The sequence below is a fragment of the Euleptes europaea genome, chromosome 9, assembly GCF_029931775.1.
Source record: "Euleptes europaea isolate rEulEur1 chromosome 9, rEulEur1.hap1, whole genome shotgun sequence".
Taxonomy (NCBI): Eukaryota; Metazoa; Chordata; class Lepidosauria; order Squamata; family Sphaerodactylidae; genus Euleptes; species Euleptes europaea.
The window spans coordinates 43,074,392-43,089,844 of record NC_079320.1 but is presented as its reverse complement, the minus strand read 5'-3'; the positions used below and the strand labels follow the sequence as shown (position 1 = coordinate 43,089,844).

Genomic DNA, 15,453 nt, shown 5'->3' with positions numbered 1-15,453 from the left:
CAACTGAGTTATCAGAATATTTTAATAGGCAGCTTCAACAGCCCTTTAACCCCAGGAATGCCCCCTTGAGCGGCGGTGAGGCTTCACCACCTTTTTCAGTGGTGCAGCCCCATTGTGGGCAATGAAGGATTCCCCCCTTTTTAAGATTTTAAAAATTTTTGTTTTGTTTTTTGTTTTTTTAGCCTCCGCAGTGGCCAGGAAGCTTCTGGGGAGGAGGTGCGAATACACAGCTCCCAGCTGCCATGGATCTGCCCCCCCTTCAGGATTAGGCTGAATATTCCTTTGATAAAAGATGAGAATACAATCCACACCATCTACTGAAATAAATTTACAGCTTTATAAATTTTATTCGGAAGTTTACAAATAAATTTCAATAAAGACAAAGAACCCTCAGAAAAAGATTTGGAAGAATTGATGTATCTTAATAGCTTTGATAAGTAAAACCATAGAAGTTGTACAGACTTGCATTGCCAGTTTTTAAGTAATTTTGAAATGGACGTGTCAACGTCTAAGTATACACACATACATACTCCTTTTTACTCCTTTGCACATACATACAACTTCTTTTAAAAGCTATAGCACATGAGTCATGAGCTAGGGAAATCTCAGTTCACATCCAATACCATAAAGAATCCATTCTCTTCTGTCACCTTTATTCACTCATCAGTAATATACCTTCCTTGTTGTAATGACTGTTGTCAGGTAATAAAAAAAGAAGGGATTTAAATGGAAGTGGTCCTATTTCTCTCCTTGAGCTGTGATGTTAAGTATTCACCTGATATCTTATATAGGTGGTCACATCAACGGAAATCCAAGCTTCATTAAGTGCCAGAATTAAGCAGAGAGACGCTGTAACCTGACTCCAACTGCAGATAAGCTAGCCAGGACACTCTCCTCCATTTTAGCTTCACAACAACCCTGTGATTTAGGTTAGACTAAGAGTATGTGACTGGCCCAAGATCACCCAGCAAGCTTCCATAGCAGAGTGGGGATTCGAACCTGGGTCTCCCAGATCCCAGCCCAAAATTCTAAGCACTACACCATGCTAAGCCCACTATCGCTTTGATGAGGTCTGTCTCTCATTTCCCTACTTCAGATTATAAACCAACATAAAAAGTAACACTTGACTAAGTTTGTCATTACCTCGAGCTTCAACAGCACTGATGCATTTTCTGAGAATAGTGAACCCAATCTTATCCAACTGTGCACCTAAGAGTGTTAAAAAAACATTTTAGGTCCAATGATACCTTATAATTTTCCAACAGGAACACAAACACTACTTTTCAAAGAAAGCAAGATTGCATCTAATCATATCTAATTTTTTTCCTTTTAAATCACATTTTAAAATAATTCAAGTGATATGGTTCTCCCTGAATTTTAAAAAGCTAATACATTATGCACTGTATCCAACGAACTGTGAGAAGAATGAAAAGAGCCACTAGCACTGTCCCACAAACGTTTGTGCAAGAGATTATGCAGCAACTTGAACAACAGGTGCTATGGCAACAAGGCTGCACACGTTCTTGTCAAAGCAAAAGGTACCTTTGGATTTCATGTCACTTTTCTCATGGAGCATGAGGTGTTAAAAAGTCCCTTCATGAGCAAAAGATACCTTCTACATACGGAAAGGCATCTTTGCACATGTTTTATTTTCTCTGATTGCATTTATCAAAAGTGGGCAAGTTACTTGGGGCTAATAATGACGCTGGGACTTTTGTCACCATATATTCAAATGTATGTCTGCGCTCGTGCAGGCTTTAAAAGCTGGTCCCCAATAGTTGGATCCAGAGATACAACTCGACGATTCTCTCTCGAAATATTTTTTTTTTAAAAAAAAGATTGTAACAGTATATTAACAACACAACTACAGTTTTGACCCAAGTACTTACCTCCTTCTCTTTTTGCATTAGCTCTGTTCAAATTTGTTAGGAATACCTAGCAAAATAAGACAGATAAAAAATTAAGTGTATTCAAAGAAGCCAGCACAGTGTGCCTTTTTTTAAAGCAGCAATATATCCTTTGTGAAACAAGAATCATTAATACAAAATTTCAACAGAAAGTAACCCAAAAGAGAGATTTTCAATTACTGATCAGTAGGCAAACAGCAAACAGACATTTCAGGTCATGAAATAAATCTGTATAATATGCATCCTCTGTATAATATGCATCCCCTTCTCACCTATGAATGAGACCCCCTACCCCAGTTCCGTTCTTCCCCTCACTGCTAGGTTCTTCCTCTTGGCTGCCAGGCTTTGCATACCAATTAGGAAGCCATCCTTTCCCAAAAGAAATGCATCTTTAAATGCAACTTTGGGGCCTGGCCTTCTCTGTAGTATTTGTCTGCTGCTCTGTTTCAGGGTTACTATCATTCAACTGGGTCAAGTGGAAACATTTTTTTAAACAACTCTGGGATGATCCATTGGATAGATTTTGTTCAAGTTCAGTGTGTCTGATCACCCAGTTGGATAAGGGGATTTTACACCAGGTTACGTTTGCCAGAGACTGTGATGTGTGTTTTGTTTTTACTGTCCCTTCAGTATGCAACTTATGTCTTTAAAAAAAAAACAGACAGAAAGAAAGAACAAAAAGAAAGAATTTAATGATGTGTAGCTACTAACTGACAAGGGGTTTGTTTGTTTGGCTCACTGTGTGTTACACTGTGGTCGATATTGTGTTATCTGGCCATGGATGGTGTGGGAGGGACGGGGGAGGAGTAAAGAATGGACCTGAGTTCCCTACCATTACTATGATTCTGCTTAGTTTTGTTTGCTCAAGAACAACCTGCTATACGAATAATGGAATGGAATATTTGGAATTACTACCTATTGTATTTTAATTTTGTTCTGCATGCACACTAATGTAAACCAGTTATCATAAAAAAACTATTGATACTTAAAAATAATCCCACTAGCTACTGTAATGGGAATAGGTAACCACATTTTTGGTTGTTCTGGTGTTAAAAAAACATAAATTGAAATGAAAAAAGGAACAGAACAGGAAGCAGGAACGGTTAATATCGGTCACAGTTGTTAATTGTTTGTTTTTAAAAGAATAACATAATTCTACTCTTACAGCTTCTTTTCCATCTAAGGCTTCCAACCACATATTTCTGTCCTCTTCTGAGCTGGCTTGTACAGTCACAGGCATAACTGATCTACAAAACCACAAAGGATAGGAAAAAGTTATTTTTAACCACTGATGAGCATTAACAATCATTTACCAACTATCTCATCATAGGAAAAATAGCCATGACTAAATATTAGATATACTAACCAATACCTACGAATGCTAAATCTCATGAAAATCTTACTTATCAAAAGGTTTGTGTCTATCCAGGTGACACACAAGAACCCATAATTAGCATGGCTTAATTTAGATTGCTATTATGACTTTGTGCACAGAGCATTCAAAATACCAAATAGACAAAACTGGAATAATGAACTCAGCATATGAATTCCATCCTTCTTAGCCTTCAAAGTTAAAACATTTCTCTTTTGAAAAACGATTACCTTTTTGACTAGTTAAGAGAGGTTAGCACTTTCAAATCGAAAGCTATTTACTGCTAAATATTTGAAAACCTTAGATGTTAAATGCTTTATATGAAAACCTAATGTTTACCTTTCAACTTACCTGTCTACTACTTCTATGTCAAAACAGAACCGCCTATCTATGGTATCAGTATTCCTCTTGATACAACATTTAAGGATAAAAATTTCCACCTCGCCCTGAAAAATATTTAATTACGTTGAAATAGCACAGACAATATTATAATCTACAGAAACCAAGTTGTAAATTAATAAGATTATTATTAAAACTGTAATTTTTTAAAATTTTCATGTGCATGGACATTTACTTATTGCTACCATGCAGTTGGTCCATACAAACTCATCTAAGCGTATTCATCCAATAGAACTGCGGAATCCTTAAAACTGAAGATACTTTACATACAGCATTTTCTGAAACAGCACATACATTCTGTCCTTTAACAGTACAGTCATGAATGTGAAACACAGAAAAGACCTGTTATGTCTTTCATAGGCTTTGAGCATTTCTTACAAGTATTGCAAGCATTTAGAATACAAGAAAAAACTGAAAAATAGAGGGATAGGCTTCTGGAATCAGAAGGCCATGTAAATGCAAAGGCGGTTGTTTGTTCAACCTATGCTTCTTTGCTGTCAATAACCTGTGGTGGATGGGAGGGAAGACAATGTAAGGTCCCTGCACAGCCCTTAAAGAGCCTTCTGTTCCCAAAGCCAACAATTCATCCCAAGTTTCAGATTACAACTTTTATGAACCTATTCTAGTGAATGCATCTCACTGGCTAGCTATTCTTAAACTAAACTTTAAATCCCCTTGGTGTTAAAGAAATACTAGAGATAAAAAGGACATTTTGGGATAGCATGTTATCTGTTCTCTACAACTTTCTACAACTTTCCACAACTGTTATCTATCATTCAATTATTTTTGCCTATTATACTTAAAACAAAAACTGAATTGCACAGAGAAGAGATATAGGGTGCATCTTATCTTTCAAACTCCTATTTCGATATAAGGCATGAAGAACAATGAAATGTGAAATGTACTTACAGTTTTCCCACCTGACCTGTGCTCAAATGGTATCATTGTGAACTTCTTGGTCTCCTTCTTGTACATGCAGTAATGCTTCACCCAGCTGGAACCAAATGGGGCAGGCCCTTCAACGACAATAAGAAACTTAAGTATTATTTGAGATGTGAAACTGCGCATATCTCCTGATGTTTTGCGTAGTGTTACAAAGTACTCTGGAAAAAGAGCCTTCAGATTAAATATTTGCTTTTAGGGAAGGAACTCAGCAAAGGCAATGGATAATGGAGTGGAAACAGACCATACAATCGTTGTCAGTATTCTGAAAAAAATGACAAATCATAAATTGCAAATTATTGGAAAAAATCTTGGAAATGGTTCCCACACACACCTTTGCATGTAGCTCGGAAAGAGAAATATTCCCAACAAACCACAGTTTGTTTCTGTACAAACTGGGAGGAATAAAACTAGAGGGGAGGGGGGTTTGGGCTAAAAACCAGGATTCCAAACTAGGATTAAATCACGGTTTGAAATCCTGGCTTGTAAACAGGAAAACAAATCACAGCTTGTTAAGAATGCAGAAGACCTGAGTGCCTTAACCCACAACAGAGTTGGATGGGGGGGGGGGGGCATGCAAGCCCAAAAGCTTCCAAAGCTCTCGCTGTAATGACAAATTATGATTTGCTTTTACTGTATATCTGAATATACCTACTGTTCTAAAGCTCAGAACTGTAACTGAATATGGGAGTTCAAATTCACAATTGTCTAAATATTTATTGTACTTTCTGTTTAGGTTCACAAGTGTCTTCAGGAATTTTCACATTTTGCAGTTTATTAATTGCCTTTAAATACTTGATGTGTGATTGATTGGCTGCCATTGTGCCAAGCTACTTTTGTCTAACACTTTCAATGAAAGCCCTGATTATATTAAAGGGAAAAAAGTATTTTTCCTTGACCTTTGTGTATTATTCACTCAATCTAGTAATCTAAGAGACTGGTTAAGGCTACAACTTGTCCCCAGCAAATTAGGAAAGGCAAGTTCTGCATGTTCAATAGACCAGCTTCATGCCCATGTTCTGCAATGAAAAATCTACATTCTTCCAGCTGGGACACAGGGGCAACTGGATGAGTCAAATCTATAACTTTAAACAGTTTTTCCTTCGACACCTAAGCAAAGTAAATGTATGAGTTGGAATGCTGCTTGGTTTTTATTTTTACATGCCTGAATATATATTTTCCTAAAGAAATCTTCCTCTGGTTTAACTATTTTAGTGTTTCCCCAAGTTGTTCAAAGTTATTACCACCAGAAGCCTTGAAAGTTAGTTTACTCCTACTAAAATACATACGAATGCTAATTAGTAGCATGAGAAACCTTTTAAAAGAACTTTGTCAGCTTCAATTCCGCCCATTGTGGACATTGAAGAACCCAGTCTGGTTATAAAGAAAGGAGTTGGATACTGACAACTTCTTACATTAGCCCCCAGAGTGATAGCTGGTTAGGCTTCTCGTCAGAGAATTTTTTTTAAAAAAAGAAAAGAAATCTTGACATTTCCCCCCAAGTATGATGAATGTTAGGGTCATCCTGAGCAGTCTCTGCACTTATGTTTGAAAGATCTTTTCATGAAAGTAAACTAGTATCTTACTTTTCTCCTGCACATAAAGATAGCCTTCAATCGTAAATTGATTCGCTCTTTTATGCTCCTGTGGATTTCGCTTGATTTTGTTCATGAGCTCTTCCACTTCTGACCTTGTTCCTTCAAAACGATTTCTCGTCTAAATAAGAGAAAATAATAAAAGCTTTTAATGCCTGAAAACAGCAAACAGAGTATTCTATAAAGATAAGAGAATAACAGGCGGGTGAGTAAAACTCTTCTTAGCATCTGACATCTCTAAACATAAATTAGGGATTTGAGGCCATTTTTATAAGTTCGAGAAGATTTTAAACTGTAGAAACATTAGCTGCAAACATTAGATGAAAGTTAGATGAAACAACAGGAGGGCACTAAGAACCCCAGTGGCCTGCTTCAGGGGAAAACCTCAATAACCCCTTTTAGGAACTGCTTCAGATTAATGATACTCTGTCTCTCCAGACAACATGTACCAGGAATGATGCCTGGATTAAAAAGGAAGACTTGGAAAAGACTGAGAGGATTTATTTCCTTGCTGTAAGAGAATCAAATGGGTCAGCTCACCGGACTGTAAAGGCCAGGGATATCTAGTCTGGTTAAATTCCCTTTCATCAGAGAAACAGTTTAAACTCCCTATGGTCACAATAAATTAATAAATCCACATGGTGGATTAGTAGCATGAGAAACCAACTTTACCACACAACAGAATTCTTTGAAACCATCCAGATAGCCACTCATAAATATTAGTCTGTTAATCAATGTATGACTGGAAATTCCAACTAGCCCTAAAGCCCTAAGTCAATAATATCCAATGATCTACAGAATACAAAAGAATGAAAAATGAACTGACAAGTGAAAAGGTTAATCGATGTAAACAATAGTTTGCATCCTATCTTGCCACTCTACTCAGTTAAGTGTGGAGGGAAGGAGAGCCTCTTCTTCAGCAGGAAGGTGGTTCTCCATACTTAGCTGAGTGGTAGGTACAATCCAATGCCAAAGTCTTCACCCGCAAGAAGATGTAACTGCAATATTTAAATCATCCTTTCATTCAACAATAGTCACCATCAATTATGCGCTAATATATTCTTATAGCATAAATAATACCAGCTTGAATACTGTTGTGTCATTTTCTTAAGAGTTCTTGAAAATAAACCTACTAATTGTGACAATATTCCTTTTTCAATTTTGTTTTCTATAACTGCCAGTAAGTGGTTATATGGTATTTGCTTACCATATTGTATATTTTACAGATACCTGCAATCCATGCAACTGACAACAGCTTCACTTCCCACTGACCTCTACTGAATGAAGATCTTGGAGTTAGAACTATTTACAATGGCTGTCTAAATACCAATGTATTACTTTAAGGGTGGATATTCACTGGATACAAGTATCTATGACTGGTCCATTGAAGACCTTTTGATTGGTGATTTGTACTGCATATTGTGCATAAGAGCTGCAGCACAGCGTACAAATATACACAATTAGTAGGTCCTCACAGAAGATCAAAACCATACCTTTAGTTACTAAAATAATCAAGTTCATAATGTAGAAATACTAACGGTGGTGCATATTTCACATGAAGTTAGCTTTTTAACATAAAATAAAATTTAAAACAGAGAACAGAGTGAATTTGCATTTGTGTAATGTCTTCTGGGCTTGCACTTACATAAACTACATCTGCATGCAGAATTCTTCCCACAATATAAAAACAGGTTTCCATAAGCTTAAGGATATCAGTTATTGTAGACAATGGTCCTCAAAGTGATTGTGTAAGGTACAAGGAAAGTTGTCTTCTATGGCATACACAATAGTGGGCAAGGGTGCTGCATTTGGCTATGGCACTAAGGCTCAACGAGCCATACCGCCTGCTAGCCAGAAGGTGGCAATACATTCCCTAAAGATTCACAGACACAAAGATGAAACACTGTATTGACTCAAAAGGAAGATGACGCCACCCCTAAAAAAGAGAGCGCATCTTATATGTAAAAGCAGATGACCCTCTCCCCCTAAAAGGAGGAAATATCAATCAATCAATCTTTATCATAAACAGTCAATAGACCAGCACAGCTCTTCACAATTTACCACTAAAACTCTTAGTATTAGGCTCTACCCACAAGTTTATACAAATAGTAAAAAAAATTGTTTGCACTCTTTGCAAACTATATAAGGAGGAAGTATAAACAGACTACAGAATAAAATAATTATTTTCACTTTTTACACCTCTTTGCATTGTAACTCTTCACGAATAGTTTTGGATCACAAAGCAAGAGACTAACTTTTTTAACCACACAAGACAAACTACTAGACAAAGGCTGAAATAATGACTGACCAACCGGCAATGCTATCTTAAATAGAATTACATTGAAATCAGTTGGCTTAGAAGGATGTAATTCTCCTTGGCAATGCACTTGTTAAATTGCCCTCCCCCCAACAATGCTTTGTGTAAACTAAGAAGCCACACTTTTTTTCAAGATACTATATTATATCACCAATCCAGCAGCAATGTCTTCATCCTTCCCCACCTAAAATATCCACAAACTCCAAACAGCAAGGGCTAATTATGTGCTAAATTCCTTTAAAAGCCTACAGGCTTTTAGGGGGTTTCTCTCTCAGGAAAAAAAAAGAGCTGAAGTAACTAGGAAACTCCTGCCTGAAATACAACGGAAGAAACACAAGCTGAAGTAACTAGGAAACTCCTGCCTGAAACACAAGGGAAGAAGGAAAAAGTGATGTGAAGTAAAATTCTGAGCCAGAAACATGGTTCAGTTCTAGTAGAGAAGAACATTCACCTCACCGTTCCTACCGTTCCTCAACATTTGCCAGGCAGGGAACATTGCACTTTCCCAAGCCAGCAAGTCCACCCTCCCCCTTCGGTCTTCCCTCCAAACTCAGAGTAACCAGAAAAGCTTCTTCTTCTTTTTTGCCAGATACTGCATCGCTTTCATTGCCACTTCTCTATGCTGGTGGATGAATTTGTGATCTTTCTCCAACACTCTAAGCGGGCACCTTTCACATCAACCTCCTACTGTCTCTGCATAGCGCCACCGAGCGGGTCTATATTCTCAAGTGAAAGATGACCCGCCCCCCCTTTTTGAAAGCAAAAAAAATTTTTTTTTAAAGGTCTTCCTTTCTAGTAAATACAGTAGCACAAACAAGAAGCTTACTTTAATTACAAATAAAAGCTTCAAAAAATTTTTTTTAAAAAGAGTACCTTCACTTACATTCTGGATATTGATCTGCAAAGCCATTTTGTAGTGGTTAAAATCTTTGGCAAGCTCATGGCCCTGATGGTAGAAAGTGAACATGCCCTGAAAAAATGACAGGACCTGAAATAGAACAAGGAGAACTTTTTTTAGCATAGACAAATGATAAAGAGTGGTTTCTTCTCCTATTCTGTACAGCAATCTTTAAAAGCAATAAATGATTTGATTTATTTAAAAAAACCTCATATAGACCTCTACTACTGAAAAATACAGAGAACAACTAAATGCCTTGAAGGAAGAAGACAACTTTGTAAAAAGTTGCCAAAAAAGGAAGCTGAACTCCAAAAGTGCAAATGAAGGAATTATATAAAATTAATTTTTAAAAAAACACATCAAGCCGGGTATTTCTTCATAAACCCATTGCAGCCCTGTGGGATATCACCAAGGATGCCAGCTTCCAGGTGGGACCTGGGGATCTGCCAGAATTACAGCTCATCTTCAGATTACAGAAATCAGTTCCCCTGGAGAAAATGGATGCTTTGGAGGGGGGGCTCTATGGCATTATACCCCACTGAGGCCCCTTTCCTCCTCAGGCTACACCCCCAAATCTCCAGGGATTTCCCAATCTTAAGTTGGCAACCCTAGCCCCCCAAGCCCCATCAGTGGCCAGGGGGGATCTGGCAACCCTAGATATCACCATGGAGCAGTGGCTCCCACACAGCCCAATGAACATGCAAAGGGGTTCTTCCTCCACTGCTTTCATCTACTACACTTGCATTTGAAAAACACTGCTCTGATGAAATGAGGTAAAATGGTTTAGGGCATGCAGGTGCAGGGCCTTGTCCTGAATTCTGCTTAGTCAAATTTCTTTTTCTATCTCTGCTAGTTATTATTGCATTCTCCCTGTCCCAAATTGCCCTTTAGTACAGAAGATTTTTACAACGAAGTACTTACGGGTTCTACAAACTCAAATTTCTTTCGTTCTTGCATCTCTTGCAGCTTACACACATATTCAAGTGACAGGTCATAAAAATGCTTTCGGTTTTGTTCCACTTGGTTGTCCGCCTGCATTTAAAAAAAGGCTGTTTAAGATTTTGTACCTTCTATGCAGACTACTTCAAAACCCATGCTATGGATAGAATGCCACAATACAACAAAGAATTTAGTGTGTTTAAGCCAGTTGATTTCAGTGAACTTAAGCTACTAGGTCAAGATGGGGAAAAGGGTCCTCCACATTCAGAGGCAATAAACCTCTGACTAGCAGTGCTACGAGGCAACATCAGGGGGAAGGCCTTGGCCTCTGTGCCCTGCTTGTTGGCCCTACAAGGCAACTGGGTAGACACCGAGTGAAACGGGATACTGGACTAGATGGACACTGGTCCGATCCAGCAGAGCACCTCTTAGGTTCTTACACCTAACACTCTGTTGGACTGTGCTATAAATATTTCAAATGGCAAAGGACAAAATTCTCCTTATGTTGTTGAATTAATTCTGTATCAGTCACATTAATTACAGCAATCATATTTTTCACTGGATGCTGAAATATGTATTTAATAAATACATCAGACAACAGATAATTAATGTGTGGAACGTTACCATTAAGTTATAGGTTTAACTACATTCCTCCTTAACCAGAAAACACATATTGTTGCATCCTAGTGATGTAAATGCTAAAGGTTAACAGCTGATTCCTGAGCCTTGTGGCAGCTGGGGCCAGCATAGCCAAGGCACCGCTGCGATGCCTCCAAAGAGGCTCCCCAGCTGCTGCATGGCTTAAAAACACCCTTTTTCAAGTATAAAAAGGAAAATGGGGCTTTTTTCCCCATAGGAAACAGCAATGTTGTGCCAGGAAAAACCTGGAGCAGCAACGCTGTTGCTGGAGGGGGCATTCCTGGGCTGGAGGCTTTGGAAGCTCTGCCCCAGGAACGCCCCCCCCCATGCCAGCACCGCAATATGCCATCTCCAGTGCACTTTCAGCCCCCACTTGAAATGCACTGAAAGAGACCACAAGCCCCACAAGACCTCAACTAGAGTACTGTGTTCAGTTTTGGGCACCACAATTTAAAAAAGATGTAGACAAGCTGGAACGTGTCCAGAGGAGGGCAACAAAGATGGTGAGGGGTCTGGAGACCAAGTCCTATGAGGAAAGGTTGAAGGAGCTGGGTATGTTTAGCCTGAAGAGGAGAAGACTGAGAGGGGATATGATAACCATGTTCAAGTACTTGAGGGGCTGTCATATTGAGGATGGTGCCGAGTTGTTTTCTGTTGCCCAAGAAGGTCGGACCAGAACCAACGGGTTGAAATTAAATCAAAAGAGTTTCCGTCTAGACATTAGGAAGAATTTTCTAACAGTTAGAGCGGTTCCTCAGTGGAACAGGCTTCCTCGGGAGTTGGTAAGCTCTCCTTTCCTGGAGGTTTTTAAGAAGAGGTTAGATGGCCATCTGTCAGCAATGCTGATTCTGTGACCTTAGGCAGATGATGAGAGGGAGGGTGGGCATCTTGGCCATCTTCTGGTCACTAGGTGTGTGGGGGGAGGAGGTAGTTGTGAATTTCCAGCATTGTGCAGGGGGTTGGACTTGATGACCCTGGTGGTCCCTTCCAACTCTATGATTCTATGATTCTGATTCTAAACTCCAGTGGGGGGTGCAAGAGGTCAGCTTCTACTTCACGAATCACCTGAGATAATATGACTTGGGTAGCATGGTAAAAACCAACTCCTGTAATATCTAGTGTTAAGTTTAAGCAAAAATAGTAATGATTTATTAACTTACATGCAGCTTTGGCATAGTCTTGGCTGTAAGCTCATCATATTTATGATATAAGAAGCAAAAAATATTACATAGGCAGCATCACTTTCCAGCTATTAAACTTTTTAACTTAAAACAAAACAAAAAACCTGGCTACCAGCATTCAAGTTTCAAAAGAAACAGTATTACTAAAGTGACATTTATACTTTTTCCCTTCAAAGGGTAAACATTTTTGACAAGATGATAAAGGCAGTACCTCCAATAACTGTGTTTCTTTCTTCTTCGCTGACATATTTAAATGCTTTTCTAGTAAACTGTAGTTCTTCTCTGTTTCTTTATCATACTTCTTCTTTTCTTCCTACAGATATCATTTTTTAAAAGTGAGAACATTTAAATGGTGACCACAAAATGACAGATTTGCTTTTAACATGTCACATAACCATGTTATTTTCTTAAATCAAAGCTGTCAATTTTACATTCTGAAACTTGAAACCTGAAGCTATTTTTTCATCCTAGAGAATCCTTATGGATTTAAAAAAAAACATAAGCATACTTATATGGTCATATGTATATGTATGTATGTACGTACTTATGGATAAAGGAGTACATGATCACATCACAGAACATTTGAAACAGCCCCATGAAAACACTCATGCTACATGATAAAGCAAGAATGAGGCTTAAAACTAAATAAAAAAAGAAACACTCTCCTAATATGATGTTCTTGCCAATCCAGAAGATCTAAAATATGTCAGATTCCATCATTTCGTTCTGGATATAGGTGTATTTTGAGAACTTGTATATCAGGGTAGGGGATCCAGATTAAACTGGCAATATCCACTGTAACTGCCTCCTTCCTGCTGGAGACCACCCTCATGACATTCCTCAGGGTCCCCTATCCCCCTGGAGCAACTTTTCATGGAGATCAGTGAGCTGCACTAGGACGCGAGAGGCAGGAAAGTTCCATTCTGCCAATGGAAAATTGAGTCTGGATTCAACCCAGTGACTCCCTTCTGAATTAGTGGAAATCAGTGATTCCCTTAAGCTAAGCCTTTTTCTCTGACAGAGAAGGAATTAGCAGAAGCTACTGGAGCCAACATAGTGCTCTGAAGAAACTTTACTTTAGTCATATAAGTTATTAAATATGTATATATTTATATACAAATAAAGCAACAGTTCAGTAGTTCAACTCTCTATTTTTTAAGTTGTTACACGCCTCTTATCACAACAGCCACCACCTCAGAAAAAATATCTTCCTGTGAGAAAGAGGAAGATTGCTTCCCTAAGGTGGCATCTATCACCCATAAACATGTAAGTACTTATATTTTTTAAAGTAACAATTATTTAAAAATCTAGACCAAATCAATTAGGGACCCTTTTTAATTAATATCCATGATCAATATATTAAATGTAGCTCTGGTATGTTCTCTTTTAAGCTACCAGAAGATTCAGGCCATCCACTGGAAAAGCATGTAATATCTAACCTACAAGCTGAACAACAGGAAGATAATAACTAGTGCTCAGCATCAGACATGAACACCCATTTCTTTAGGACTCTGGCTAAAGATCTGCCCCTTTTCAAATGTGCCAAGGTGGGGGGACCCTCTAAGCTCAAAGTCAAAAGCAGGGCACCTCATGCAGTGGTTTGCTAAAAGAACTATTTCCATTGATGTCAGAATTTGGCAACGAGAATTGGGGCACCATACAAGCATATGTCTACTGAGTCCAGTACCTAGCATGGGCACTGAAGACATCATTTGCTGGCCATTAGCAAACCACCACACACGCTACCGCTAGCCGAATGTGCTCTACTTCAATCTAAACAGAGGTGGGGGAAATGAAAACGAAAAGCAAGGAATTATCAACAAACCTTGACAGCTCCGAGTTGCTCTTTTCTGAACCTTTCCAGAGGTTTGATAAGAGTTTCAGTAACACTAAGTGCCTTCCAAGGAAGAAGAGAAATAGTTTACAGTCTGTACTTAACACTTTAACACATGGGGTTATCAAACTGAACAATTACATCAAAAGCAAATGGTTATTTCCAAAATACATGCCAACCTTTTTCTCAGGACAACACCTTTGTTATTCTTATTAGTAAAAATAGATTTGTCATCTTATTTTATTCTATTTTGCTAAGTTTCTTGCTTGACTTGACACCTGACTGAGATCCAGTGATCTTCAACTTGACTGACTGCTTATACTGTCTACTGCTAATGTTCTAATGACTGCTTTTTTATTGCTATATTTTAATAACGATAAAAATATAGTAGTGTTTTAACATTTTGATACATCTTGGGGGGGAATAATTGAACACACTGAAAAAGCTGGGATAAGTTATTGTTTAATAAAATAAAACAGATGACGGATTAATGTGGATGGATTTAATGGAAACAATGTCAATGTTCATCATAAAATAGAAAAAGCGCTGTATAAATAATCTAATTCTGTCAGAATCCGTATATAATAATTGCATAGCCTTCAAGAAAGACAGCTCATTTCTTTACAAAATGTCTATTTTTAATCAAATATTCAGCATATATATGCTTATAAAATGCAACAGCCTTGCATCGGAGGTGCTTACTTAGAGAAAGTTACAAAGATCCTCCACAATGTGTGTATTTGTTGCATTAAAACCAGCTTCCTGGAAAGGCATTACAATTCTACAGAAATGCAGTCTTTCAACTAACTCATATTCACGGCTAAGTAATTATTTATTTATTTAGAAAATCTATATGGCGCCTCTCCTGTGTCTTGCTGAGGCAGCTTACAACTATGATAACAGAACAAAAGCATTAAAACACAACCATTAAAAATGAAGCAAAGGAACCACAAGACATCACAGAAGAAAAGAAAACCCTTCCCCTCCCACGAGGCCTCGGCTTCATTTTCTCTTGCTCTGACACCTTCCCAATCACAAATCCCCACCCTGTCCCAGTTCTCCTTGCTCCTATCACATGCTCTTCTGCTTAAATTGCCTCCCTTCAGGTTTATACAGGGACATCATAAGTTATTTTGTATGTGTGTGGGGGGGAGAGTTAATCCAGTGCATGTCTGTGTGTTTCCAGTTGCCTAGGTTTGCAGATACATCTCTCCACCCCATTTTGCGGGGGGGGGGGGGGTTTGATCCAAATGGAATTAGATATAAAATACAGGAATTAGATATATGATACAGACCCAGTTAATTGTCTGTGTTAAAAGTGGTTTAATATTTTGAAGAAGGGCTGTTTTATTATTAAGCAATAGCTGAAGTTAAATAAACATTAACAAGTGGAAACAAAACACAAGCCCTTTAACACCAACATTAACTCA

The 15,453-nt window shown here is 38.2% G+C and overlaps 1 protein-coding gene across 2 annotated transcripts in view; it reads right to left on the bottom strand.

Annotated features, from left to right (window-relative positions):
* The window catches only part of ARHGAP10 (Rho GTPase activating protein 10), a 168,744-nt gene that overhangs the window by 98,352 nt on the left and 54,939 nt on the right, over positions 1–15,453 (bottom strand). The window contains exons 4-13 of one of the 2 annotated variants that reach the window (XM_056855461.1): positions 14,015–14,086; positions 12,401–12,502; positions 10,352–10,462; positions 9,416–9,520; positions 6,207–6,336; positions 4,588–4,694; positions 3,631–3,725; positions 3,067–3,154; positions 1,890–1,935; positions 1,144–1,209 (exon numbers count right to left, since the gene is read on the bottom strand). In XM_056855461.1, coding sequence (XP_056711439.1) covers positions 1,144–1,209; positions 1,890–1,935; positions 3,067–3,154; positions 3,631–3,725; positions 4,588–4,694; positions 6,207–6,336; positions 9,416–9,520; positions 10,352–10,462; positions 12,401–12,502; positions 14,015–14,086 — 922 coding nt within the window. The remainder of the gene's footprint in view (positions 1–1,143; positions 1,210–1,889; positions 1,936–3,066; positions 3,155–3,630; positions 3,726–4,587; positions 4,695–6,206; positions 6,337–9,415; positions 9,521–10,351; positions 10,463–12,400; positions 12,503–14,014; positions 14,087–15,453) is intronic. The other variant, XM_056855462.1, reaches the window with a different exon arrangement.